The following is a 27,564-nucleotide window of genomic DNA, read 5'->3' as shown; positions in this document are numbered from 1 at the left end:
TTCAATCTTTAGTTGCAGGGAGCACAGCCCACCATCCCATGTGGGAATTGAACCAGCGACCTTGTTGTTGAGAGCTCGTGCTCTAACCAACTGAGCCATCCGGCAGTCCCAAGAGTTAAACTTTTAAACTAAAGCATACAGTTTCAGTGGTGACATACAAAGTCTCCTGAGATAGGCTGACTAGCTGGCTTGCAGGACTCTTTCAGAAAAAGGCTGTATGTATATTCATACATACACACATCCACACACAGAATGTGTCACTCTGTTTCTATTTGGTGTAAATGACCATCTTGTCCTGGGCACAGGGTCAAAAACTGTCATACAGATTTTTGTGTCCTCATTGCTTTGCACAGTGACCCTTAGAAATGAAACACCCATTTCTCAACCAATTTTGGTGTTCTGACATTAAGAATTACTCTTTGTTCTTTTCTAGGGCATAAAATTGATTGCCTAATACCCCAGGCCATCAATTTTGTGTAGAGAGTAACACAAACAAGCTGAGATTTTCAATTTTCCTTTCCCTGATTTAGAAACCGTGGTTAGTTTGGCCAGGTGCTCCCGACCAGCAACGCCTCCTTGAATGCTGGACTTGTGTGAGTGCGACAGAGTCGCTATCTGATAAGAACCCCCACCCAAACCACAATAATTCTAAAAGCACAAGTTAGTTTGGTCATTGGTTCCTTCAACTATTGGTTCGCCTTCTTCCCTGTTGATTTCCTTTACCAAGATGGCCGCCGGCGAGCTCTCTCCTGATTGGTCAGATGTTCAGGTGGCTGTTCTAGCCCTGCTCCCGCCCCCCACACTCCCGTTTCCTAAATTCCTGGGTATGTAACCAGTGCAGACCAGCGGGAGTGGGCGGGGCGGGCGCCGGATGTGACGTTCACGGAAGCTACGAGTGCCGTCCGCAGGGACAGGTGGGGAAGGGTCCCGGGAATATGGTGGGGCCGCGACGCTGAGCGTGGTCGGACTCAAGGGGAGCAGCCGTCGTGAGTGTGGGGCTTGCAGCCTTCGCCTCCCTCGGGCCCCTGCCTGGCCCGCCCCTCGCGAGGCCCCTGGCGGCCCCGGTCGCCAGCCAGGCCCAGCGCGTCCACGCCTCTCGTACTCGAAAGACCCGAAAACCTTGGATGATTTTTGCCCGGGGTTGGCAACTTGGGCTTGAGTGTCTTCCAGAAGGGGGCCTCAAGCAGTTGTCAGGAGGCCCCTGTCCGCTGCATACGCCCCCTCGGCTCATTCCTGCTACTTCCTTTGTCCTCCTCATCTTTCCCCCTCAGCCCTTCACGACATCTCCCCGACCTCCCCCTTATTTGCGGATGCTCATCTCCCCTTTGGAATGTTAGTCGGCCCTGGAGGACCCGGCACCACTTGCTGGCCTCAGGAGGGGGTTGCATTCTCGACCCAAAAGATCCTCTCCCGAGAGGTACTGAGGTGCAACAAAGCATCCTCGGCTTCAGTTAGCTTTAATGGGCCCTGGACTGAGTGTACTAATTAGACAACTTGAGGAGGTTTCAGATTTCTCAGTTGCTTTCTGAGCCCCTAAAAAGGCTTTGTGGGACATGGAATGCCTCTGCATCCCTGGTATTAGCCACAGCTATTGTACTGTTAGTGAGGATGTTTTAGAAAGAGCGGGTGGAGAAAGTGCGACCTAGAGATAGAACTGGCCGGGAGAAGACTGTCTCTGAAGGAGGGGTCAGAATGGAGAAGCAGGAAAAGAGTTGATAGACAAATGGAACTGAAATGTGAGGATTTCTGGGCAGATCAGCATCCTGACTGAAGCAAATAATCTCTTTTGGGGAGGAGTGAGATTTAAGACAGAAAAGACAAAAAGGGGCCAGTTGACATAGGGCCTTGAATTCCAAAATGAATTCTACCATAGCTTGTATATTCTAGAGCATGCTGGTTAGGATGTGCTGTAATTCAATGTGTATCAAATACCCAGACTCTTTTTGGAAATGATGTTGAGTGATATCTAATTAGAAGCTGGAATCTGATTCCCACAGCAACAATATCTAGAAAGATTGTAGAATTACTGCAGTTTGAGACGCAGGAAGGGAAGACTCCCAGGTTTTTTGTTGGTTTTGTTTTTTGCTTTCAAGTTACCTTTGTGCTCTTTTGTTACTCAGAGAGTGCTTAGTATTTGAAGCTAGATTTGAGTAAATTGTTTTCGAGATCTAAATTCCTTGCCCTGATATGATGAATGATGAACATAGACTGGAGTTGTGATTTAGTGAGTAGAGGTAAGATTATGAACATTCCTTCCCAGACCAGTTCCCCTAACTAACCTTGTGCACAAATATGAAAAAGTACACCACAGAAAAATATCAGTTACTCTCAGGTTAAATAAAAATGATTAAACTTGAAGTCAGTTAATGATCATCGTGAAAGTTCGTTGAGTATGCTCTGCCAGGTACTGGAGAGGATGGGAGTGGGTAACCGGGAGGAGAAATAATGCAAAAAATATAAGGTGCTGTCCCTCCTTTTATAGTGCAGAGAGCAAGGGCACCTAATGACGGAATGATTAGCATGAAGCGTAGAACTGAACCCCTTGTGGCCCGTTATAATTATACTCCTGTATCACCTAATCGTGCGTTTTTGAGTCTGCCAATCGTTTTATCATTGTGATACAGACTTCCTCGAGGGTCTCAGCCTTCTTGTGGGAGAAGGACTTTATTTGATATGAGCCATAGCATATGGTATTTTTCTCTTCATGTCTTCGTAAGGTGGAGGTTTGTGTGATAAACACACGCTATGCTAAGTTGCACTGGGATGATGTGGGCCATTATGTTGATGCCATCTTTTTTCTCTTCTGTTTCAGAACTTCTTGGTCCTGATGTCTGACCATGGAGATGTGAGCCTCCCTCCCGAAGACCGGGTGCGGGCTCTCTCCCAGATGGGTAGCGCGGTAGAGGTAAATGAAGACATTCCACCCCGTCGGTACTTCCGCTCTGGAGTCGAAATGATCCGAATGGCATCCATTTACTCTGAGGAAGGCAACATTGAACATGCTTTCATCCTCTATAACAAGTATATCACGTAAGACACCTCCAGTTTCTTTTTTCTTTTCTGGTGACCGATGATGCCTCACTCTTGTGCTCATTTATTTGCCAGAATTGCTAATGCCAGAGAACTTCACAACATCATTAGCATTAATCATTTTTTCTGTCAGCTTCTACATATTAGCTGTCCTTGACATTCAAAGGCATGAATACTGAATGTATTCTTTTCATGACTCAGTAATTTCATGAGTAAGAGACCTAGCTCTTTGGACTGTGCCCACATGGCCCAGCTGTTAGGCAAGAGTTGGTGGTTAAACTTCACATGTTTTGTATGGATAAATGTTTTTCCAGTCATCTCTCATCTATCAAGGCAGCCAATCATGGGATTAATATTGAAGGCTTTGCAGAGCCAAGATTCCTCATCTGTACTTGTTTTGTAGCAAGTTGAGTGATTCAGGAAATAGCTTTTTTCTTCTTAACCTTTATCATGATCATGCAACTCATCAAATAGGAATTGACCACCTACTGTTTGTGTGGCTCATTGTAAGACCTTTCCCTTGAGTTGCTTAGCATCTTAGCGTAGGCAGCAAAAAATGGAAGATTTCTGTATAATTCACAGGGAACACCTCCTAAAGCCTCAGTGATAAGGAAATGATGTGTGTGAGTTAAGAAAGGAATAATGTTAAGGGCCTCATTTATAATTCCTAGTCTCGTTCTTTCATAAGACCAGGACCTTATAAACAACAATAATAATAAAAGTGTAGTAGGATGGCTCTTACTAGTTCATAGAGTATTTCCCCTGCGGTGTTTCATGTGATCTTCACAGTTCCATGTGTCCCGATTAGTCCACATCATCGTCCTGTGCTGCAAGTGAGGAAACACACTCGGGTTAGGGATATGCTTTGTTCCACAGTGTAGAGTGACAAAACCCAGATTTTCCAACTCTTAATTCAGGATTCATTCTAGAGCATCAGTCCTGTTCTTTTTGTTTTCCTTTTAGTAATGTTCTGTGAGTTGAGTCTTGAGCGTAATGACTGTTTTTATGATTATTTTTTATTATTGGTTTTTTGGTTGTTTTTTTTAAAGATTTTATTGGGGAAGAGGAACAGGACTTTATTGGGGAACAGTGTGTACTTCCAGGCCTTTTTTCCAAGTCAAGTTGTTGTCCTTTCAATCTTAGTTGTGGAGGGTGCCGTTCAGCTTCAAGTTGTCCTTTCAGTCTTAGTTGTGGAGGGCGCAGCTCAGCTCCAGGTCCAATTGCCATTGCTAGTTGCAGGGGGCGGAGCCCACCATCCCTCGTGGGACTCGAGGAATTGAACTGGCAACCTTGTGGTTGAGAGCCCACTGGCCCATGTGGGAATCAAACCGGCAGCCTTCAGAGTTAGGAGCATGGAGCTCTAACCGCCTGAGCCACCGGGCCGGCCCTTATTATTCGTTTTTGAATGGGTAACACATACATATGGTGCAGAATTCAGAAGGCACACAAGGGTATAAATTCTTAAAAACTAAGTCTCCCACTACTCCTCTGTTGCCCCAAACCCTCAGTTACCTTCCCCAGAGACATTCACTCTTAATTTCCCATGTATTCTCCCAGAGATGATATATGTATATTAATTATATCACAATAAGTTTTTGATCACATACTACTCTAAAGTAGGGTATCTATCTCAGTGTTGGCATCACTGACATTTTGGGCTGAATAATATGTGGGGACTGTCCTGTGCATTGTAGGGTATTTATCAGCATCCCTAGTCTCTACCCACTAGATGCCAGCAGCACCTCCTCCCCACCAGTTGTAAAAACCAAAAATATCTGCAGGACTTAACCTAATGTTCTCTGAGAGGCAAAATTGCCTCAGTTGAGAACCAGTGCTCTAAATAAAAGTAGGTGTGAACAGTGGACTCCCTAGGATTCATATTGTAATTTTAGAGAGGAGAAAACGGACCACTGTTGTCTTTTTATTTTATTATTTTTTTTAAGTTTAGAAGTAGTGCCTGTTTCCTCAGAGATCTTACATTTCTTCCATGCTGTCACACCTTGTCATGTGGCCTTCATGTTGATAAAGTTTCATAGAATTATAATTACTTTCAGCGTCTCCTTGCTGTTTTCAGTTTTTCATTCCTAGGCACAATGAGTGCAAATTTTATTTTCCTGAGATGTTTCTTTGGCATCTAGCCCTCTCTTCATATACTTAGCTACTGATAGAAGTAGTATTCTTTTATACTTCTAGTAATCTCGTAGATAGTTTTTCCAGAATGAGACTCAGAGGCATAATTCTTTGGGGAAAGTTCAGTAGAATCCTGGAATTACTCTACCAGATGTTTTCTGAAGGGCCTTGTTGCCTCACATAGAAAGTGCTTTGACGATGAGGACCATATTCGTTCAATAAATATATATCGCGTATACTTACTATCTACTTGGCACTGCACTAGATCCTGGATATATGGTAAGTAAAATGGCCCGTGCCCTTATTGGTGTACCTTTCTAGTTCTAGGAGAAGACAACAAACAGTAAACTAATAAATATGTAGTCACAAAATGAGGAAAGCAACAGATAGAGTGCTGTGATAGAGAATAACCAATATCTACTTTAATAGAGTAGTCAGGGTAAGGGCTGTCTGAGAATATAAGATTTAAACCAAGGCTTGAAGGATACAGTAGCGTTGGTCATTGTGTTTGGAGTGCAGCAGGTGAGGAGGGAGAATGACTCCAGATAAGGTCAGAGAGGCAGGCAGGGCGGAATCATTCAGAACCTTATAGGCCACAGTAAGGCATTTACATTTTATCTTGAGAGCAGTAGAAAGCCATTGAAAGTTTTAAGTGAGACTGTAACCTAATCTTACATTTTAAAAATATAAATTTTGGCTGCTGTGTGGTGAATAGTGGAAGGAGTGTTAAGAGAAGGCAGGGAAATTAGTTAGGAAACAGCGGTTCAGGAAGGAGGCTGGTGGCTTGAAGGCGTGTGGTGGCCGGGAAAGCAGCAGATGGATTTGGTATCTGGGCGGTAGAGTACATGGGACTTACTTATGGTTTGGGAAGGAAGGTGGTATCAAGGTTAACCTCAGGTTTCTGCCTTGAGTAACTCAGAATGTGGTTGTCCATTTACTGAGATGGGGAGAGTGGTGTTGAAAGGGGTTGGGTAGGGCGTAAATTCAAGGGTTCAGTTGAGATTCATGTGAGACATCCCAGTAGAGATGTCCGGTAGGAGGTCGGATGTTTCCGTCTGAACTCAGAGACATCTGGGTTGGAAACACAACCAGAGGAGTCCTCAGCATACAGTGGTTCTGAAGCCATGAGAACCACCAAGACCTTCTAGCACAGAGGTTCTTCCTCTGGGATCCAGAAACCCCGCGGGGTTCAGTGATAGAACTCGGGGTCCATGGATTTGGTTGGGAAAAACTTATTATGTTTACTACCTCTAACTGAAATTTAGCATTTCCTTCCATTTTTAATATAGGCCTCAAATGGTAGTAGTAGTAATGATATAGGCATATCTTAGAGATATTGAGGGTTTGGTTCCAGACCACTATAGTAAAGCAAATTTTGCCATAAAGCGAGTCATACAAACTTTTTGTTTTCCCAGTGCATATAAAAGTTATGTTTACACTATACTGTGGTCTGTTAAGTGTGCAATAGTATTATGTCTAAAAAACACTGTGTGCGTACTTTAATTTAAAAATACTTTATAGCTGAAAATTGTTAACTACCATCTGAGCCTTCAGCGAGTTGTAATCTTTTTGCTGGTGGAGGATCATGTTGATGAAAATTCAACATCTGCGAAGCACAATAAAACAAAGTGTGCCTGTATTTGTAATTTTGTCGCCAACAGACATCAAGATATTTCATAGCACAGTACAGTTGTTGCTGATATCTCAAGGTAGCGTTTACACTTATTACTACTTCAGAATTACAGTGCAGAGCTATTAAACCCATGACTAGATCCTGTTTTTTAATGCACTAACAATTCATTAATAAAGAAGCACACATCACAATGTTTTGTATTTTGAAAACTGTATTTTAGAATTGGTTTCTTTTGTAACCCTTTCTATTGTATGTTATATCTTAAAAAAGAAAAATTCTGAGGAGTCCATCGGCTTCACCAAATGCCAGAAGGATCCTTGTTAATGAGACTATAGAATGAGAAAAGGAACCCAGGACTGAGCCCTGTGCTTGGTTAGTGGAGGGAGGGCCAGCAAAGGAGACTGTGAAAGAAAGTTCGAGAGGTAGGAGGAAGTTCAGGAGAGAGTGGTGTCTTGGGAGCCAAAAGAGACCAGTGTTTACAAGAGAGAAGCCGTCTGGGTCAGAAGGGTCAAATGGGTGAGAATTTGGGTTTGGGAACGTGATGTCATTGGTGATTTTGGTAAGCAATTTCACTAGGATTAAAGAGACACTAGATTAGGGTGTGTTGAAAGGTGAATGGACAGCAAGAAAGTGGAGACAGTGAGTATATGACAGCAAACTTTTTGTGAAGGGCCACACAGTGAATATTTTTGGCTCTGCAGGCATTTACTCTGTCACAACCTCTACTTTGTAGGGTGAAAGCAACCATAGACAATAAACGAATGAAGTGGGTGTGGCTGTGTTCAGTGAAACTTTATTTACGAAAACAGGTGGTGAGCTGGGTTTGATCCACTGGCTGTGGTTTGCCAAGACCTGGCATAGACAACTCTTTGTAGAAGTTTGGATAGGAAGTAAAGAAAGTGGAAAAATGAGAAAGTAATTGAAGGGGGCCAAGGAGGACATGACTGTGTGGTATATATTTTCAGATGAGAGATTATAGAGCATCTTGTTTGCTGATGGCAAAGATCCTGTGGAGGAGAGGCTGGTGTTACAGAAAAGAGAGAGCTTAACGGTAGCAGTAAACTCCTAAATAGGCACGAGGGGTAGGATTAAGAGTACATGGATCCTTAAGACAGTGGTATTTTTCTGTGACTTAGTGTTACTTTGAGTGACATAGATGTTGCAGGAAGGAGCGTTCTTGGCTTCACGCAGGAAAGAATGCAAGCGTGCGCCACACAAAAGAACAGAAGTAGTTTATCGTGAGGGAATCTGCTCCACAGGCGGAGTGGAGGCTGTCTGTAGGCAAGAGACAGCCCCATCCTCCTTATGGCTGGGCTTTTAGTCAGTTAGGCTTCTTAATATGGGAATAAGGGGAGGAATATTCTTAGTAGTTCTCGGAAGGGGTGGGTTTTTCCGGGAATTTGGGGTACACCTCTTTTTTGTCCTTATGTGGTCCTCTCCAGAGGTGTCATGGAGCAGGTGGGCATGTCATTTAGCTTGGAGATGTGTTACAATGACTGTATAATGTGGCTGGAGGTTATTTGGAGGGGACTCTTGTTGCCATCTTGGTCTTGGCCAGTTCTGGTTGGTTTCCTTGTCTCATTTACTGGTCCTGGTTAATGGTGTTTTTGGAGGCCCTACCCCCACCCTATCTCATGAACGTTAGTGTTAACAGCAAGACTATATGGGGAGTCTGTCCCTGTATATAGTTCCACTCATAAGACCATTTGTTATGATGAAGTAGGCCTGGAGGAGAGTTGAGTGAGAAGGGGGGTGGGATGTAGCAGCTTTTTCACTTAATTTGTTAGATTTAGGGTTTAATTTGGGACTTTGTTGGATTGACTTGACCTGGATCAATCAGTGTAGCTACCTTCATTTTTCTTGCAGATATCCTTAAGACCCTAATTCTGATTTTGTGAACTGACAAGTCCTAAGAGTAGGAAAACAGCTCTAGCTCAGTATTCTTGGTCTGTTTTCCTATTTCATTTTGCTTGGTTTATTCCTGTCGGTAACAATGGCTCCATTTGGCAATTATTAAACTGAGGAGAGAGGCAGGAGGAGGGCAGGCATGTACCTCACCACTCCTCTGCCTCCCCCACCGTTGGGAGTCATTGTTCTAGACCTTTTGTGGATCCTTTAATTCAGGAGTTTAAAAGGCATGTTTGTTCTTTTCCCTGGAGCAGTTCTGGCATCTTAATGATCTCCAGCACATGTCCCCCCGCAGAGCTTTTCCCTGCTGCAGGAATGCTTTGCCTTTTGCAGACCCCAGTATAGAAGAATCTTCCACAGATGAAAGCAGTACATATTTTCATGCTGAGCACAGACAATAATCCAGGCAGTAGATTCTTTCACAGCTTTTTATGGTCATTGACTAGGCTACATAGAAAGGAGTTACAGAGGACTTAAGCAATTCCTGTCTGGTGAGTGAGCCTCCTGTAACACAAACGTGCTTTCTGAAAATGGTCCGTCACCTGCACTGAAAATGGCCAGCTAGGATTGAGGCTTGTAGGCTAAAGAGGGTCTTCGTTTGTGATTATGCTTATTTTTCCGATTAGCTTTTTAAGATTGGAAGAAATGAGAGTCCTTAGTACATTCATGTTACATAATTTCTGCTTAAATTTTTTAATTGGTTATTTTTATACAAAATTAATATTTGCTCTGGTTAAAAGCATTTTTTTTAAACAACAGCGAGGGAAAAATTAAAGTGAAAAGCCTCATCCACCAGAGATAACCACTGTTATGTGTCTTGTGTGTAGAAGGAAATGTTTCTACCCATGCAAGCACGTGGGCTCACATGTTTATCCCTTTTCTGTAAAGCATGAATGAAATCATACAATATATTCTGTTCTACAACTTGCTTTCTTAACAGTCCTCTTTCCGTATCAGGACATCCTGGTTTATCTCACTCTGCCTCAGGGCTGTTTCTTCTGCCTGGAACAGTCTTACCCCAGACCTCTCCATGGCTCCCTCTCTCCGCATCCTTACTTACCTGTTGCCTTTCCAGTGATACCCTTAGCTGCCTATCTAAAATCTCAACCCCCCCTTCATGTCCTAGTCCCCTTCCCTATTAATGACTTTTTCTTGTACTGATTATATACATAGTTTTTGTTTTGTTTATTGTCTGTTCCTCCCCTGTAATATAAACTCCCTGGGGAAGAATTTGTGACTGTCATTCATTGCCAAATCCCCAGCCTTTACAACAATGCTTGACCTCATAGTAGGTGCTCTATAGATATTTGTTGAATGAATGAATAGGTGATTATGTTTTTTATCACATTTGAGTACACCATAACTTATTAAATAATCCTCTATTGATAGCCATTTAGGTTTTCAGTTTTCCCTGCTTTTATGAACAATGCTATATTGAATAGTCTTATACATATATCTTTGTACTATTGTGTAGGATAAATTCCTAGAAATGGAATTGTGAATTTAAAGGATATACACAATTAAAATTTTTAATATTGTCTCCCCACCCCCGCCCTCCCCTAAGAAAAAAATATTCTCAAATTATATATAGTCTTGTTAAGAGTGTGTAAGGACACCCATTTCCTTACATTGGTTATAATCAACCTGTAAGCCTTTGCTAATCTGATAGATGAAAATGGTATCTTAGTTTCAATTTCTTTAGTTATAAGTAAAGTTGAGTACCGTTTCATATACTTATTCACCTTTTATATTTACTTTTCTTGTCTTTTTTTTCTTCCATTGTTCTGTGAGGTTGTTTGCCTTGTGTTTTTGCCAACACGTCTTTGTTTTCGTACATTTCCTCTCTCCAGGCTGCAACCAGATCTAACTCCAGAGAACAGTATACATCTGGGCCACAGCTCTTCTATGCCTAGAACGTTTCTAACCCTAGTATTAACATTTTCAAGCGTTCTTCTTGCTCACATGTTTTGTTTCTTTATTTATGAGTATAAACAATCACGTAAGCATGTAGTAGATGTTAGCTGTGTACTAGGCCCTGTGCTCAGCACTTTATTTCTTTATCTCTTTAAGCATCACAGCAGCTCTAGCAGGTGGTACTATTTTCTCTCCGTATATATAATTTATACGTATAAAGAAACCGAGGGATGGTAAGATTAAGTAATTTGCCTGAGGTCACATGGCTAGTAAATGGCTGCGCCAGGATTTGAGCCTGGGCAGAGTGGCTCCGGAGCTTGCCCTCCTAACCACTAAGTTCTGTTTCCTCCAGGATGGGAAGGGGGTTATGTTGCCCATTCTCTGCTTTCAAGAGACCCTTCTGCCCATGTGTCCCCATCCAGAAAATGGACACAGTTGTTGAAACAAGGAAAAGGTATTCATGTACACCTTGGTCTTTAGTGCCAAGGTGAGAAAGTTACTGAATTATAAGTCTCTTGAACATAAGAACTGTGTCTTATTTATCTTAATATCCTCTTAGGACTCCATGGTTGAACAAATAAATCTGTACTTGTTTTAAATATAGACGTCAAGGAAAGTGTTTTATATCTTTTTCATGAACTCAAAGGGAAGGTTTTTAGAATCATTTTGATTTTAGAATTCCTCCTTGCCTGAGGGGTCTTGTCAGATTGGATTGAAATAAAATTTTTACCAAATACAGAACTGAAAGCGGAGGGCTAATTTATAGAGGCTTTGTTTGAGGTTGGGGGGATCTTCTTCTTTTCCCCTTACTGAGGCTTCCTCCTCTGTTTTCTCCTGCCCAAGGGCAGAAAATGGAAAAGAGTCAGTTAGTCCCAACTACAGCAGAGTATTTTAGGGCCATGGGCCAGCTAACCTCAATTTACTTGTTTTGGGTCTCAACTTATATTTATTACAACTTCATTCTATTCAAAGACCCCTTTGTTCAGAACCCTTCCAACAGTTGTGAACTTCCCAGGAGCCATCGGGAGGCAGTGTGGTGCAGTGGGTAAAAGAGTAGACTCTGGAGCTGGCCTGCTGGCACTGAAGTCCTGGATTCACCACTTTGGGCTCTGACAAGATACTGCACTTCCACTTGTTTGTGGATGGCCCCAAGTAGACATCCTAATGTTAGAGGTCTGGGAATTGAGTCAGTTTATTTTTCCCACTGAGCTTGACAGCCAAGGACAAGGACTGAAAGAGAATATCTAGCACTTAACGTTTCTCTAAGCACTTTTCATCAGAGATCATAGTGCACATTCCACATGTAACATGCACATATCATGCACACGTAATGCATGTAATGCTTAATATGATGCAAAGAGTATTCTTCTTTGAAGGAACACGAATCCCAAAAGAGAAAAAGCCAAAGTTAAAGGTCACGGAGGAGGAGTAGAAGTAGAACGTGGGTTTTCTTTTAGCTTCCTGCCCTTGGCTGCCACACTGTTCTCTGAAGAATGATTTGTGACAGAAGCCCTTTCCTTTGAAATTTTGTCACTGTCTCAACAAGAAAAGAATCTCTTTGCAGATATATTTTTGGGCACAGGATAGGCTTTTTTGTTGTTGCAAGTAGTCTGGTGCTTGCTGCTGCAGGCCTGCTTTGGGAGTAGAGGGAAACCTACTGTTTGCCTCTGTTGCTCTTTACAGGGTTAGAGATGGTTGGGGAACCCGGCCTGTCTGAGTGTGCCTGTTACCCTCCCCTGAACATCTGGAAACCCGTCATGCAGCAGCTACGGTATAAGGGAGTTGCGTTGCTTCAGCGTCTTTTGGACGGGTGGATATTTTCTTTGTATCATAATCGTTCTGATCTGTTCCTTTAGGCTCTTTATTGAGAAACTACCAAAGCATCGAGATTACAAATTGGCTGTCATTCCTGAAAAGAAAGACACATTAAAGGTGGGTCTTCACTTTCACTGTTGCCCATCTAAAATTTTCAAAGCGGCACACACTAACTTCAAGGTAAAAGTGGTACTGTCTGCATCTGAGCATCAAATACTGCAATAGGATATGAGGCCGTTTCACCAGATCAGTATGAAGTAGCAGGTATGGTACAGTCGGGGGCCATTTTAAATCATATTTGGAAACATTGTTGCCATTGCAAATTTGACTTACGTCTTTTTCACTGTTCTACTTAATTAGCTGGGAATTGTTCTAATGCTCAGTTTTGTGTGTGTGTTTGTGTCTCAGAAATTAAAGGAGATTGCATTTCCCAAAGCAGAAGAGCTGAAGGCAAAGCTATTAAAACAATATACCAAAGAATATGAAGAATATAATGAAGAAAAAGTAAGTATATAACAACAACAAAAAAAGGAAATCATTTTGGTTTCTTAGGCTGTACCCTGTGATTCTAATATGATATTTCCGCAGATCCTTCGATTTTAACGTGATGCTTTACTTTTTTTTTGGCAAAGGCCAGAAACTCAAAAAAGTAAAACACAAGTGTTTAGGCTGAGAATTCTCACACAGGTTTAGCCTGCTTGTCCATCAGGGTAACTCAAGGGACAGAAAATCTATTGCTTGTCTGCTGTATCTAGAGCGAGAGCCTAAGAACAATGAAAATTCTCACTAAAACATAGGTTTTCAGATCAGAGAATATGCTGGATTTGATTCACATTTGGTTATACCTGAAACAGGCTGTACCTGTTTGAAATAATTGACTTTTTAAAAGCCATTTTCAAATGATTCTTATTAGAAAGAGTCAGCTCAGGCACGTGGAGAAACTCCCAAGACCCTGTCAGTGCTCTGTCAGGTGTGAGTACACGCTGCAGGCACTTCCGCCTGATTTTGTAGCGCTCTGTTCGGGACTCTGATGGTGGGAATCAGCAGAGAGGTGAACAGCTACGAGGCATGTGTTTCTAAGGCATCCAGTGAGTGAAAACCTTAATGAAGGAGATTATTACTTGCTATTTCTTGTTCATTAAAAATGTCACTCTATGTTGAACTGGTCACCAGAAAAATTTCGGAGTTAATATTCAATAGAGACCCCCAACATAGCCGGTCTCAGTTTGGATTTGGTTCTATTTTATAGACTCACTTGGCATATAGAATGTATACCTGGCACGGATAGAGAATAAACCTGTATGATACCGATTATGAGGTGCAGACAGAAGTTGCATCAAGAGTTTGGTAAAGAAGAAAATGCTTTAGTTAGAGTCATTGGGGATGGTCCTGGGAGGATGGGGCTCGAACTGCCCTTGAAGAATAGGTACGCAGTGGCTAAATGGACAGGAGTGGCCACGCTTCCACGGCTGGAGAAGTACCGAGGGAAGCATGGATTCTGTGTGGGGAAATCAGGCCAGAGCAGAAGTCCGTTTTGGGAAATCCCCCCCTGGAAAGCCTTGTCCTCCTGAGGTGTAAAGCCGCCTGACTGGCGTGTTAGCCTAACTCCTATTCTTTTCTTGTAGAAGAAGGAAGCGGAAGAATTTGCCCGGAACATGGCCATCCAGCAGGCGCTGGAAAAGGAAAGACAGAGGGTAACAAAACAGAAGCAGCAACAGTTGGAGCAGGACCAGTTCCATGCCTTTGAGGAGATGATCCGGAACCAGGAGCTAGAAAAAGAGCGCCTGAAAATTGTACAGGAGTTTGGGAAGGCGGACCCCAGCCTAGGTGGCCCTCTGGTGCCTGATGTGGAGAAACCCTCCCTAGATGTGTCCCCCACCGCACCTGTCGCACCCACACAGCCTTCCGACTGTCATACAACTGTGAGGCCTGCCAAGCCACCTGTGGTGGACAGATCCTTGAAACCTGGAGCGCTGAGCAACTCCAAAAGTAGTGAGTCCCTTTGCTCACGTCCTCTTCCATCTCAGCTGCAGCCAACAGTGTCATTCTAGGCCATTCAGCCTAAGATTACCCCCACGATTCCAGTCATTAGGCTCTGGTCACAGAAATCCGTTTGATCAATGTGACCATCCGACCACGTTGCCTATACTATCAAAGTAGCCTTCAGTTGAACCATATCATTTACCTGAGCCCAGGTCGACTTTCAGAAGCACGAATAATGTCTTTGAAAATCATACCCTCAGCTTTGAAGGGTTATACAGAGATTTGAAATGTTCAGAAAACTAGAGACCAGTGTTGGCCTTTTCTAAAGGAAACTTGAAATTTATCGTACCACTTTGCAATTTAACCGCTGACTTTCACAGTAAGGTGGGGGACAGGGACAACCGAATTGTGCTTGCCCTGAAAGCGTTCTGATCCTTACGGAGCTTAGTCGGGAAATATATCGTATATAGTCGATCTGAGACAATAACAGTAACTGCAAAATGATAAGAATACCTTGGTTATTAGAATAGATCTTTTTTTTTTTTTTTTTTTTTAATTTTTATTTATTTATTTTTTTAATTAGTTTCAGGTGCACAAGACAAAGCAAAACTTAGACGTTTATCATTTATATCCCTCACACTGTGTGAACCCCCCTCCCTAGAATAGATCTTTTGGTGTAGGAACAAGCTTTCAAGTGGTCATTTAAGGAAGTTAGCTTTACTGAAGATCCACTTAAAGTGACAATGTAAGCGTGGGCAGGGGGTGCTGGACTCTGACGCCTGGCCTTTAGGGTTCCTTCCCACATACCGCAGTCTTCTGTTTTACTGTTCCTTCATATGTCGTCACTACTCTGGTAAAATTGAGCTCTCACGTTCCCAGAACACTTCCTGGACTGTCTTACCCAAAGACGTCTGTTAACATTTGCCCTGAACCTCAAATCTCCTTTCTCTATCTCTGCCTTCCTTACTTTTCTTCACGTTTTTCCAGATCTCCTTCCCTTCGATCAGATTAATTCTGTTCTTAAAACTCCTAGAACTCTTATCATCTGTAGTACAGTTGAAATCATTACCTAAGAGTGTAGTCATTTATCAATAACTAGATTTTAACTTCCTGCAGGTTAGGGCTTGAGTCTTATTCCTATTTGTGTTCCCTGTGGACTGAGCACAGTATCTACTTGGTATGCACTTGGTAAGTGATGATTGAATTGAAAGGACAGGACTGTACCAAACTTTAATTCAGAATCTTCAGATCCCGTCCTTAGACTCCCACATGACTCTTTAGCTCCTGCTCTGACGTTGCCTCTCCGGCATTTCAGATCTTGCTGTTGAATGTACAGAAGCAGCACACCCCTTTTCACTTTTTCTTTTTAATGGAACTGCGACTGTGAGCGACACTCCCTGACTTTAGCCTGCTGGCTCTCTCACAGGGTTTCTGCCCAGTGTTAGGGCGCTGAGTCCACTGTTGGCATCTGAACGAGGCGATGAGCTGCTTGGTTCATGTTTGCCTTTTTTCAGGACCAGAATATGTTTCTTGTTTTGTTTTATCACTTTAACTTTCTTCTAAATGAACTAACTTAGAAGTAAGTAGGTACCCAAATTACTTTCTGTTATCTAGAATATATCCTGGTTTATTTCTTTGAAAGTCATACTGTTTGATATTCTTATCTGAGCGAAAAGAGAGATTTAAAATAAAAATGAAAATTTAGTTGAATGAGATTACTATTTTTTAATCCTTTGTATTAGATGGCGACAGAATTCCTGAATAGCTCAGAAACTTCTTTTTAGTAGTTTATTCTTGTCTTAACTTGAATGATTAAAGCCTCTTTTCTTTTCTTGAAATAATGTACTCCCAACAGCTGTGGCCAGAGGTTAGAGAAGAGACTTGATAGCCCTCTTTCTTCTGCCATTTAGGTTGAAATTCCCACTCACAGCCTGAAATTGGGGTGTGGGGTGAGCAGTGATTTGGCGTTGCTCTCCCAGGGCTGCCAGCTCTGAGTCTGCTTGGGGAGGCTTTGCCCGTGGTCTCAGACTGTTCCCCTTTCTCCACTGCAGCTCCTACAATCGACGGACTGCGCCACGTGGTGGTGCCCGGGAGGCTCTGCCCACAGTTTCTCCAATTAGCCAGCGCCAACACTGCGCAGGGAGTAGAGACATGTGGAATTCTCTGTGGAAAACTGGTAAAAGAAACACTTCCCTGAGCCGAGACTGTTTCTTCCCCCTTGGCCTCCTGTGAGTCAGAGAAGATATCCAGGGTCAGTTACTCTTTGCACCGACCCCTCTGCTGAAGGGACCATGTACAGCAAAATGCAGTGTCCCTTTGAATTTGGTGACCCTGTATTTGATTGATTTTCAGAGTCCTTTGATTACTATTGAACTGATTCTTTTAATGCTAGTAGTAAGAAATACCTAATTCTAAACTTCATAGGAAGATCCAGTCATTACCTGTGTATCACTTTTCGAACACCTTCTTTAGGGTAGGACCTGGGAATATGAAATATGTAAGGCACAGAGCATGTGTCCATAAAAAGTACCCCAGCACTTTGGAGAGATGGGAGCTATACACCAAAAGATAAATAGCGTGCTAAATAGTGTGTACAATAAGAGCACTAGGAATTTTGAGGAAGGAAAGGTCATTGAATGGAGCCACTTACAGAACCCATTACTAACTGCTGAATGAACAAATGGGTGAAGTGGAATTGCATTAGACTGAGTCTTAACTGATGAGGAAGACAGAGGAACAGTGAAAGGGAAACTACTTTGGACACGAGCAAAGGAAGAGCAGTGGTACTGTACATGGAGCTTCTCAAGAACCACGAGTAGACGCATTTCACTGCAGCAGGAGATTCCCAAAGGGCCGTGGGCATCTGTGGCTTTGCAAGCGCCCCCAGGCAATGCACATGATCAGGGAAGGAGGCGAACCCCAGAGGTGAGGGGCTCAGTGAGCAAGATGTAGACTGGGGTAGGAGGGGCCTTCACTTATACAGATGTTTACCTTTCCACTGCTGTGACAGAGGGAGGTTGCATCAGTGCCAGGGAATGGTGACGAGCTGTTTTCTCCTTTGGCAGATGAGGAATGAATTTACCATCACCGATGTTCTCATCCCCAAGCAAAGTGCTGGGTCTGATTATTGCAACACAGAGAACGAAGAGGAGCTTTTCCTCATACAGGATCAGCAGCGCCTCATCACACTCGGCTGGATTCACGTAAGCAGTTCCGAGCGCTCCGAGGATTAGGCTCTTCTTTCATGATGTTATAAACACACTGCTAGTTTCTTTCTTTGAGCAAAGTGAATCGTATTCAGATTATTTAGATGATTGTTTTTCCCCTCCCTTGGATGCAGACTTGATTACTTATACTCCAGTATTGACTGCTGGGAACTACTTAGGGCTTTTAAATTGTTTTTATGAAAAACTTTTTTAATAGAAATGATCCTTTTTTTTGGCAAATAGTAGGTTTTTTTTATTTTTTATTTTTATTTTTTAGTTTCAGGTGTGCAAAACAACATAATTAGACATTTACACCTCTCACAAAGTGATTTCCCCAAGTCTGCTACCCCTCTGACATTGTACATCGTACATACTGCAGCTATTCCAATACCATTGACTGTATTCCTTATGCTGTACTTTATCTCTCATGACTATAAATATATATGTATATTTAATTATAGTTGACATTCAATATTATTTTATGTTAGTTTCCAGTGTACAGCACAGTGGTTAGGCATTTGTATAATCTATGACGCGATCCCCCTGATAAGTCCAATACCCATCTGACACCCTACACAATCTTTATAACATTATTGATTATATTCCCCATACTGTATTTCACATTCCTGTGACTATGTTGTGACTACTGGTTTGTATTTTCCAATCCCTTCACCTTCTCTCCCACCCCCAACCCCCTCCCATCTAGCAACCATCAGTTTTTTCCTCTGTATCTATGAGTCTATTTCTGTTTTGTTTGTTTGATTCCACACATAAGTGAGATCATATGGTATTTGTCTTTCTCAGTCTGACTTATTTCACTTAGCATAATACCCTCTAGGTCCATCCATGTTGTTGCAAATGGTAAGATTTCATCCTTTTTTATTGCAGAGTAATATTTCATTGTATAAATGTAGCACAGTTTCTTTATCCAATTGTCTATTGATGGGCATTTTGATTGTTTCCATATCTTGGCTATTGTGAATAGCACTGCAGTAAACAGGGGTGCATGTATATTTTCAATTTAGTGTTTTGGATTTCTTTGGATAAATACCGAGAAGTGGAATTGCTGGGTCATAAGGTAGTTCTATTTTTAATTTTCTGAGGAATCTCCGTTTTCCAGGATGGCTGCACCAATTTGCAGTCCCACCAAGTGCACGATGGTTTCCTTTTCCCCACATCCTCGCCAACACCTGTTGTTTGATAGCCATTCTGACAGGAGTGAGGTGGTATCTCACAAACCTGTTTTTAAAGTACCAGTTTCCCTGGAGTGTGAATGGTGTTGGGATGCTGGCCTAGAATATATGTGGACATTGACTATACCTTCATACAGATGATGTTTCTAAAAGTATGTAAGTCAAAATATTTTAAATTAGCCAAAGAAGTTAATTCAGTTGCTTGCATTTGGTTTTTTTTAAAGTAGCACATACCTTTATGTAAACAAGAAGGGCCACCAATATAGGTGATTTTTAAGTATCTGCATATCTTATGTAATCTTTTGGTAATAATTCAGGTAAAATATAATTCTATCCCTAAAGATTATTTCTAAATTTTTCTTTCTATTCCTTTTCAATCCCTCACTCTCACAGACCAAGCTGCTTTTCATGTTGTGTGACAGTGTTACTTAGAAACAAGTCGGCTCATTTCTGGATTTGGCAAGATTACACACACTTGTATGTTAGAATTTGGGAAATACTGACCTGCGAGGCAGTCCCATGTGCCTCTGTCCTTTATTCAGCTTAATTACTGTTGTGTATCCCCCATTATAGCATATCAGGGATGAAAACTTGTTCCTTACCTGCCAGGGGATACAAATTTGAGTAAGATACGATTTTAGTCTCATTAAGGAGATTAGACTCACAGACAGACAAGTCATAACTCTTCCTGTGAGGCAGAACGTGCCCAGTGCCTCAAGCTGCACAGGGAGCCCTGTGGGATTCAGAGGAGGGAAGTGTTGCACTTCAGGTGATTTGCTAAAATTTTGACTAGATGTGCCCAGGGAGAGTTCCATAAGTAAGGGAAGGCACTGGAATAGCAGACTGCATTCCTGCAACATCATCGAGTGGTCCAGTTTGCTGGAGCTGATGGTTCTTATCAAGAAATGGTAGTAGACAAGCTTTAATATGATACTTTGGGTGGACAGGCAGAATAGTTCTCCTTTTTAATAAGTGGAGAACTCTTAAAGGCTTTTTGGTTTTTCGGTTTCTTTTTCTGTATTCATGATGACTTCTTTTTTTTATTAAAGTATAGTTGACATGCAATATTACATTAGTTTCAGGTGTACAATGTGTGATTTGACATTTTGAGTAGAGCAGTTAATGATATGATCAAAGCCATACTTCAGAAAATGTAAAATAAAGGTAGTTTTAAGATAGGTCAAGGCAGGGAGATCATTGAAGAGATTAGAATGATGATAAAAATCTCATAATAATGTGAGCTATGGTGATGACAGTGCATTTGGGGGGGAGGAGAGGAATGTACATGTCAGAGGCTGTGGGAATGAGTAAGAGAGGATGATGAGTAAACGTCAGTGATGACGGAGATTCGGGGCCTGACTCATGGGAGCGGCAGTGATCAGCTCACAGGCAGAAGCAGGGGCTCAAGCTGTAAATGGTGTGTGCAGTTCTGAGCATGTTGAATTTAAGGTACTGGTGAGACAGTAAGTCAGTGGAGATAGTTATCAAGCAGTTGGAGATGTGGCTGGAACTTGGGAGCAAGGCCAAGGTAGAAAGAGATCTGGGAGACCTCTGCATAGAGCTGACCTTGGAGGCCTTGGAACTGGAGCTGACCTTGGAGGAGAGTGGAGAGCAAGAAGAGATTCACTGGCCGCTTGGGGGACAGGCTAGCCAGGGGGTTATAGGAAGTAGGCAGTTATGAAGCAAAGAGACGTGAGAGAAACGTGAGGGTAGTGTTAAGGCACAGAAGCCAAAGGAGGAGGAACATTTCAAGAAGAAACTTCAGGATGTTAACTATGTCACATGCTGCAGAGAGCTCCAGAATGATGAAGACCTGGATGAGTCTGTTGGATTTAGTGAAATCACTGATGACCTCGATTTTGTAGGTTTTAAACAGTGGTGGGAGTAGATTATAAGGGTTTAAGAAGTAATGGGGTGGGGGGCGGTGGACCCCGGCCCCGTGGCTCAGATGGTTGGAGCGATGTGCTCCTAACACCGAGGTTGCCAGTTCAATTCCCACATGGGCCCAGTGAGCTGCGCCCTCTACAGCTAAGATTGTAACAGCTCTCCCCGGAGCTGGGCAGTGGTCAGACAACAGACCGACTGCCTCAGCTGGCGGTAGCGCAAGGCTCATGATACCAGCATGGGCCAGGGAGCTGTATCCTACACAACTAGACTGATATACAACTGCTTGAATTGGATTCGGGAGGAGGCGGAAGAAGGGGAGGAAAAAAAAAAAAAAGTAATGAGGATTGAGGTTGTGGTGATAGTAAAATGCACACTAAGTTTTTGAAGAGCTCAGCTCTAAAGGAAAGAGATGGGGAGGTGGATTAAGGAGTCGCCAGGCTGACAGAAAGGTTGCCTCATTTATGGTTTAGTGTGAAAGGCTTGACCGTGTGTTTTGCTTCAATTCTATTTTTTTGAAACCTTTATATTTGAAATATAACATATAAGAAAATACATAAACTAAATTACGAATCATTTAGCTAACATCTGTGTACACACGCTTGTACACACCGAGGTCAAGAAACGGAACATTGCCCGGAGCCCGCTCCCACTGCCGTGCCCTGCCCAGTCACACTCCTCCCGGGGGCAGGTAATCCCTCTCCTGACTCCTGGACATCCTTGGCTGCCTTTTCAGTTTTACCGCCTAAATGTGTCTTCCTACATGCGATAGCTTCCAGTTTTGCCTGGCTCTGAACTTTATGTAAATAGAATTATATAATATGAACTCTTTTTTTTTCATTAGAAATATTTTATATGAAAGTAATAGAATAACTGTGTACATAATATGGCTGTGTAGCCATGTATATGAATATTTTCATAAATCTTAAATAACAACAGTAGGTATTCATAGGTATATAACCATAAGTACATAATACAGCGTTTCCCCAAAAATAAGACCAGGTCTTATATTAATTGTTGCTCCAAAAGACACATTAGGCTTATGTTCAAGGGATATCATTCTGAAAAATCATGTTAGGGCTTGTTTTCCAGTTAGATCTTATTTTCAGGGAAATACCATATGTATTCTTTTGTGTCTGGCTTCTTTCGTTCAACATTTTTAAGGCTTACCTACATTCTTGTGTGTGGCTGTCTGAATGTTTTTATTGCCCGGTGAGCCAGTGGGGGCAGGAGAGACAGGTAATGTGGAGATAGGAACGTCTCAAATCAAAAATACAGAAGGGGCGCTCATCTTCACGTGGGGGAGGAAACATGCATTTCTCAGAGACAGAATTGAAGGAAGAGAGAAAGATCCAGAGAGACTTTCGGGGTTATATTTGGAGAGGTTGAGGAAACTCGTTTAGGTGACCTTGATTTCAGTAAGGTCGGAGTCTAGACCCACTGCCCCATAGGAGGGAGAAGGGTTTAGAAACTGGAGGAGATGGGGGAAAGTTTGAAGTAATTACTGTTTAGACTTTAGGTAGAACTTAGTCACAAATTAATGAAAGGATTTCTAATAGCAGTGAGGGCCCAGCTGGGAACAAATTTAGGGCCTAAATTGATATTTTTTCCCCATGATATTTCTGTACTATTCCTTCCTAACTTGGGATTATGAACAAACAAAAAGTATACTCAACGGTGTATTCATGTCTTACAATTGGCAGGAGGAGAATGCAAAAGATCAGCTCTTCCTTCTGCACCTTGCTAGCTATTATACAAACCAAGTTCCCTGGTCAAAAGCTTTGTATGGTTGTGTATTGATCACAACTATTGTGTTACCCCCAACCCAATATTCCAGGCACGCCTTCACGTGGTCTCAGCCTGACTTAGCCAGCAGTGCGCTCCTGTGGCCGCTCCACTCCTGCCGAGGGGCCCAGGCCGCCCTCAGCATTCACTCCCCTTGCTCATTTCCGTTCCTTTGGTGTGTTGTTTTCTCTTCATAAAAATGCCTTCCTCTGTCTCCAGCATGATGGACACAGTGGGCATAACTATGTTTTCAAGAATCTGTGAAGGTATGAAATACAGTATGGGGAATATAGCCAATAATGTAAAAACTGTGTATGGTGTCAGATGGGTACTAGACTTATCGGGGGGACTCACTGCATAAATTATATAAATGCCTAACCACAGCACTGGTGCACCTGAAACTAATAAGAAAAAGTCAATAAATAAAAAATAAAAATTTAAAAAAAAGGAAACAAACCATAAAGTTCCTTTTTGGGGACAGTTATTAAAATTAGAATGTGAACTGAGCATTAGATAATAGTAGTGTATAAATATTAAATTTCGTAACTGTGATAATTTGGAAAAAAAACTGGAAAGGGAAGGAGAGAGAGAAGGCATAGTAGTTAGAGGAAAACAGAGGCTCAAGGCCAAGTTTTCTTTAGTTTAACAATTATTTATTGAGCCCCTGCTGTGTGTCTCCACACTGTCTTTCTAGCTAACCCAACTTTAGATCAGAGGCCTAGATTGGCTTCTGTTGGCCTCGTTTGTTCCCAGTTAGAATTCTTAACTGTGGGATGAAATGTGCTGGCACGGGCCATTTGTCCCTAGCAGTCTATAGGATCATATTATTATCAGGTAGAAACTGTTTTTCCCTTGTGGTCACCAAAGTTGTTACCTGTCTGTGAGGCCGTGTGTGTGGATTTCCTGTCAGCACTCAGCTACCACGTTCCTGTCCTGCTGCCCTGTTCCACCTGAGCTGCTCACAGCGTTCTGCAGAATGGTGCTCCTTAGACAAGGCAGCACATGAGAATCATTTGGTGAGCTTTTTAAAAAAGAAGAGCTCCCTCTCAGGATGGGTATTTCCAGGGGTGGAGCACAGGAGCCTGTGCTTTTGTCAAGCTCTTCAGGAGCTTCCTGTTTTGCATAGCAGATTTAAAAACACTGGTCAAGTACACGTATTTATTTTCTGTGCTTTTCTGCAGTGAACAGTGGCGGTCTTTTCGAGTCATATTGGGTATTTCTTTTCCCGTTCTTGTTATCTAAGATCACACCCCCTCTAAGATGAACATGTCGTTATATAGTTGTTTATTTGTATACAAGGTATGTGCTGGATAAAACATTATATATTTAATTGAAAACAAATGAGAGAAACTGAATGTACATTTAGATGGTGCTTTAAGTGTTACCCTTACATTTCAATATCTTGGTCCTTTTCCTAAATAAGACAGGGTCCTTTGTGTGATTTAACTCCCCACTGAAATCCCAGCCACCCTCTGCCTCTCATATCCATGGATGTTATGCTTTAAACAAAGGACAGGTTTTGCCACTTTTAGAGCCCCAGACTCATGCTTGACCTTTCAACACCTCTATCAGGAAGAAGAATCATTCATCTAAGTGTGGTTTGTTAAGTCCTTGACTTCTACCATGTTGCAGTATTGGGCAGCATCTACCTTCTGTTCCAGAACGGCTGACTCTCCACTGTATAGAGAGAGCTTGTGAGGAGCTAAATAAGTCTTGATGGTCAATTAGAAATTATAAGTCTCTTCACATACTCATGTTAAACTATACTTATTTACAATGCTGGAAATCACTTATTATGAACTTCAGGTGTTCCCCTCATGGCTGCAGATGGCTTTGTACTTGACAAGGCCCTTGTGCCAGCTGTTGAGAACTATTTGACTCTACCTTCCTTCATGGCTGTGTATTCTCATGAGGGGGGTCTCTCACCTTTTTTCTCTTCTCAGACTCATCCTACACAGACTGCCTTCCTTTCCAGTGTTGACCTGCACACTCACTGCTCCTACCAGTTGATGTTGCCGGAGTCAATAGCCATTGTCTGCTCCCCCAAGTTCCAGGAGTAAGTACACAGGACGCGGCTCAGGGCATTACAAGGAGATAGTGGGGAAAGAAAGCCTCTGATGACAAGCTCTCTATTCTTAAGGCCTTGTTCTCTGTGAAATATGTAGATTGTAGTATTAATGGATTATTCTAAAAGACTTCCTTTTAAGCCCCATATCCTGATAAATCTGTTATACTTGTTTAAAAAGATATCCAAGCAATAATTTAGTTGCTTTTAAGAAAAATTTGAAATGTTTGACGTGAAGCAGTAGGAATTTTAAGAGATTGATGTCAGGTTAGAGAATTTCAAAATCAAACAGCTTATCTCAATGTTAACTTCTTTTTCATTCTAAAACCTGTTGTTTACTATGACTTCTCCCAGCAAAGTTAGTGTGGTGGCAGCAATGAGTCATTCCCTAACTCTGATTCATTCGCAGGGAAGAGACCTATGAGCCATAACACTTTTGAAGCTGTCTCAAAATGAGCTCTGCCCTGTTGCTCTGTGTGCGTGTGTGCGCGCGCGTGTGTGTGTGTGTGTGTGTGTGTGTGTGTGTGTGCAGGATTGCAGGACCACCTTTGCTTGATTCTGGGCCTGATTTTTCTTATTTCAGAACTGGATTTTTTAAACTAACTGACCATGGACTTGAGGAGATTTCTTCCTGTCGCCAGAAAGGATTTCATCCACACAGCAAGGATCCACCTCTCTTCTGTGTATGTATCTGTGTAGGAGACAGCATGGCTGTGCCTCAAGCAGGGAGGACAGTCAGAGCTGATGAGGTGCATTACACTTTCTGACCCACATAGAAGCCTAGCCTTGTCACCTATCTTTCCAAATCTTCCTAATAAGGACATACGTGGGAAGCAGTGTGGGATAGGAACTGTTAGGAGTCTTTGCTCTGCCACTTACGGACTGTGTGTTTTTGATCGGGCTACTTAACCTTCCTGGGCCTCAGCTTTCTCATCTCTAAGTGGGGATGATAATAATACCTATTTTATGGGGTTATCGAGAGGATTAAATGAAATAATGTACAGAAAATACCTAGTGCAGTAAGGTGGCTTATTAAATGTTAGTTGTTTTGTTTTGTTTTTTTCATCAACATCAGTTTCTAAGCCTATACTTCGATAGGAGATTTGAAATCAAAGGAAAAAAGCTGCTTAAGATAGGTAAAGTATATTTGATTCTGGAATTTTGCTTAGATAATAGGGATTTTTATAACTTTCTTAGGACGCTTTTCTCCCCTAAGTTGTATTCTGAGAATAAAAAGTTTCAGTTGGTGATAAGATCAGTATGTTTCAGTTTGTTTCTCAAATCCAATATGATTTAAAAAAAATAAAAATCTAATATGATAGCGTTGCTTTACTCCATGCTGGCCATGGAGTATTATTATTGCTTTTGGGTTCACTGAAAAGTGACCAATATGGAAAAGGGACTCAGAACCTTGTCTCATAAAAAGAACTGGGGATGTTTAGAAAAGAAACCCCAGGGAGGATCTGAGAACTAAGTAAGTAAGTGTTGGAAGAATTGTTGTATGAAAAGGTGTTGAGGGTAGTTCCAATGACTCCTAGAAATAAAACTAAGACCTTGTGGAATGACAGTTTTTAGCTGATCATGAGAAAGAACTTTCTGATGCATCTCTTCAAATAGGTTAGTCTGCCTTAGAATATAATAAATGCCAAGGTACCAGAATGTTGAAACAGAGGCTGCACAATCCCCCCAAAAGGCCGAGGTTTTCAGTTACGAAGACCCCCTTTGCATGTCAAAAGTTAGTGTTTCCCATGTGAGAGTGGGTGTGATTTATTATCTGGTTCACATAGTAACCAAAAAAAGCTGCAATGAATTCAGCGGTTCTTTTAGATAAATGTATACTTTATGAATGATTCTAGAATATAGATGCGTTTTAAAAATAAATGAGAATATATGGGCCCATGTTGATTCAGGCTAAGATAGGGATTGGCGAAAGTAATGATTTCCACACCCCCTACCATAACTGCCAGTTAAGTAAGCAGCCTGGCTTCCAGACTGGGAACGACTAGCCAGAATGAGTGTTTTAAGTAAACAGTCTTAAAAAATGACTTTCCAGAATTTTCCAGGACTTTCCCTTTTTCCCTCTTGCAGAGCTGCAGCCACGTGACCGTTGTGGACAGAGCAGTGACCATCACAGACCTTCGATGAGAGTTTGACTCAGACACCTGTCAAGAACTATAAAACCGCATCAGTGTACTGTAGCCCCTTAATTTAAACTTTTCAAAAAGCTCTGAAAGCTTTTTTAGACAGAATAGAAAGTGAGTATCATCTGAGGGAGAACTGACTTTCCATTTGTGGCTTGAAAAGAAATAATTGAATATACGTATTTAGGCAAGTCTGGAAAATAGCACTATCATGCTAAAGCAACTTTTCAGTCTGCCTGCAACTAAAAAGTTAAGTTGAAAGAATGGTATAGTGAACACTCATATACTCTTTGTTCTCGAGTTACTAGTTAACGGTTTTCTTCTTTCAGCTCACCTAATTTCTCTGCCAACTTGTTTATTGTTTACTTTTGGACTAATTAAGGGCATCTATGCAGAAATTTGGAAGCCATTCAGAAAATCTTTGGGTTTTCCTGTGGTTTATGGCAATATTAATGAAGTTTATTACAAGGGCCAGGGACAGCTCAGTATGTCTGACCAAATGGTGAGGCTTGAAAACCCTGAAGAATGACTGTGTCAGGAATTATTGTTATTTAACAAATATTTCAGGATATTTTTTCCTCTACAATAAAATAACAGTTAACTTGTTTGTGTGTGTTCTAGAGTGATCCGTTTGATCAAGCATTGTCTAAACAGGCTGACTGAAAGGTCTGGTTGTTTGGGGAAAATGGAATTTGAGATGTACTGCCATCGAAGGTGTGTCCCAGTTCACTTTTAATTGTTTAGTGTTTTTTGTCTGCCTGTTGCCATCGTCCAGGGCTGTGAAGTCACCTGTTCTTTTGGTGCTGTCTCAAGTGGGTCATCCCATTCACTTCCTCCTTGTGCCCTAAAAGCTTTCAGGTGAAGATAATAGAGCCTT

The 27,564-nt window shown here is 41.9% G+C and overlaps 1 protein-coding gene across 6 annotated transcripts; it reads left to right on the top strand.

Annotated features, from left to right (window-relative positions):
• Positions 1-795: 795 nt before the first annotated feature.
• On the top strand, positions 796-27,294 carry STAMBP (STAM binding protein). 6 transcript variants are annotated; one of them, XM_074332180.2, is made up of 11 exons: positions 867-914; positions 2,813-3,030; positions 12,299-12,386; positions 12,472-12,547; positions 12,839-12,934; positions 14,056-14,422; positions 16,465-16,589; positions 17,479-17,616; positions 24,425-24,537; positions 25,130-25,229; positions 26,635-27,294. In XM_074332180.2, exons 2-11 carry the CDS (start codon positions 3,000-3,002, stop codon positions 26,689-26,691), a joined length of 1,191 nt encoding a protein of 396 aa, XP_074188281.1. In that variant the 5' UTR covers positions 867-914; positions 2,813-2,999; the 3' UTR covers positions 26,692-27,294. The 6 variants fall into 6 exon arrangements, with proteins under 6 accessions (XP_019568427.1, XP_074188281.1, XP_019568430.1 ...); XM_074332179.2 differs by lacking the exon at positions 867-914 and adding an exon at positions 923-1,417; XM_019712868.3 differs by lacking the exon at positions 12,299-12,386 and having other exon boundaries at positions 796-914.
• The last annotated feature ends 270 nt before the right edge of the window (positions 27,295-27,564 follow it).

The sequence above is a fragment of the Rhinolophus sinicus genome, chromosome 2 (assembly GCF_057876585.1).
Source record: "Rhinolophus sinicus isolate RSI-liver-muscle chromosome 2, RSI-T2T, whole genome shotgun sequence".
Classification (NCBI taxonomy): domain Eukaryota; kingdom Metazoa; phylum Chordata; class Mammalia; order Chiroptera; family Rhinolophidae; genus Rhinolophus; species Rhinolophus sinicus.
The sequence above is the reverse complement of the archived record's forward strand: the minus strand, read 5'-3'. Positions and strand labels throughout refer to the sequence as shown.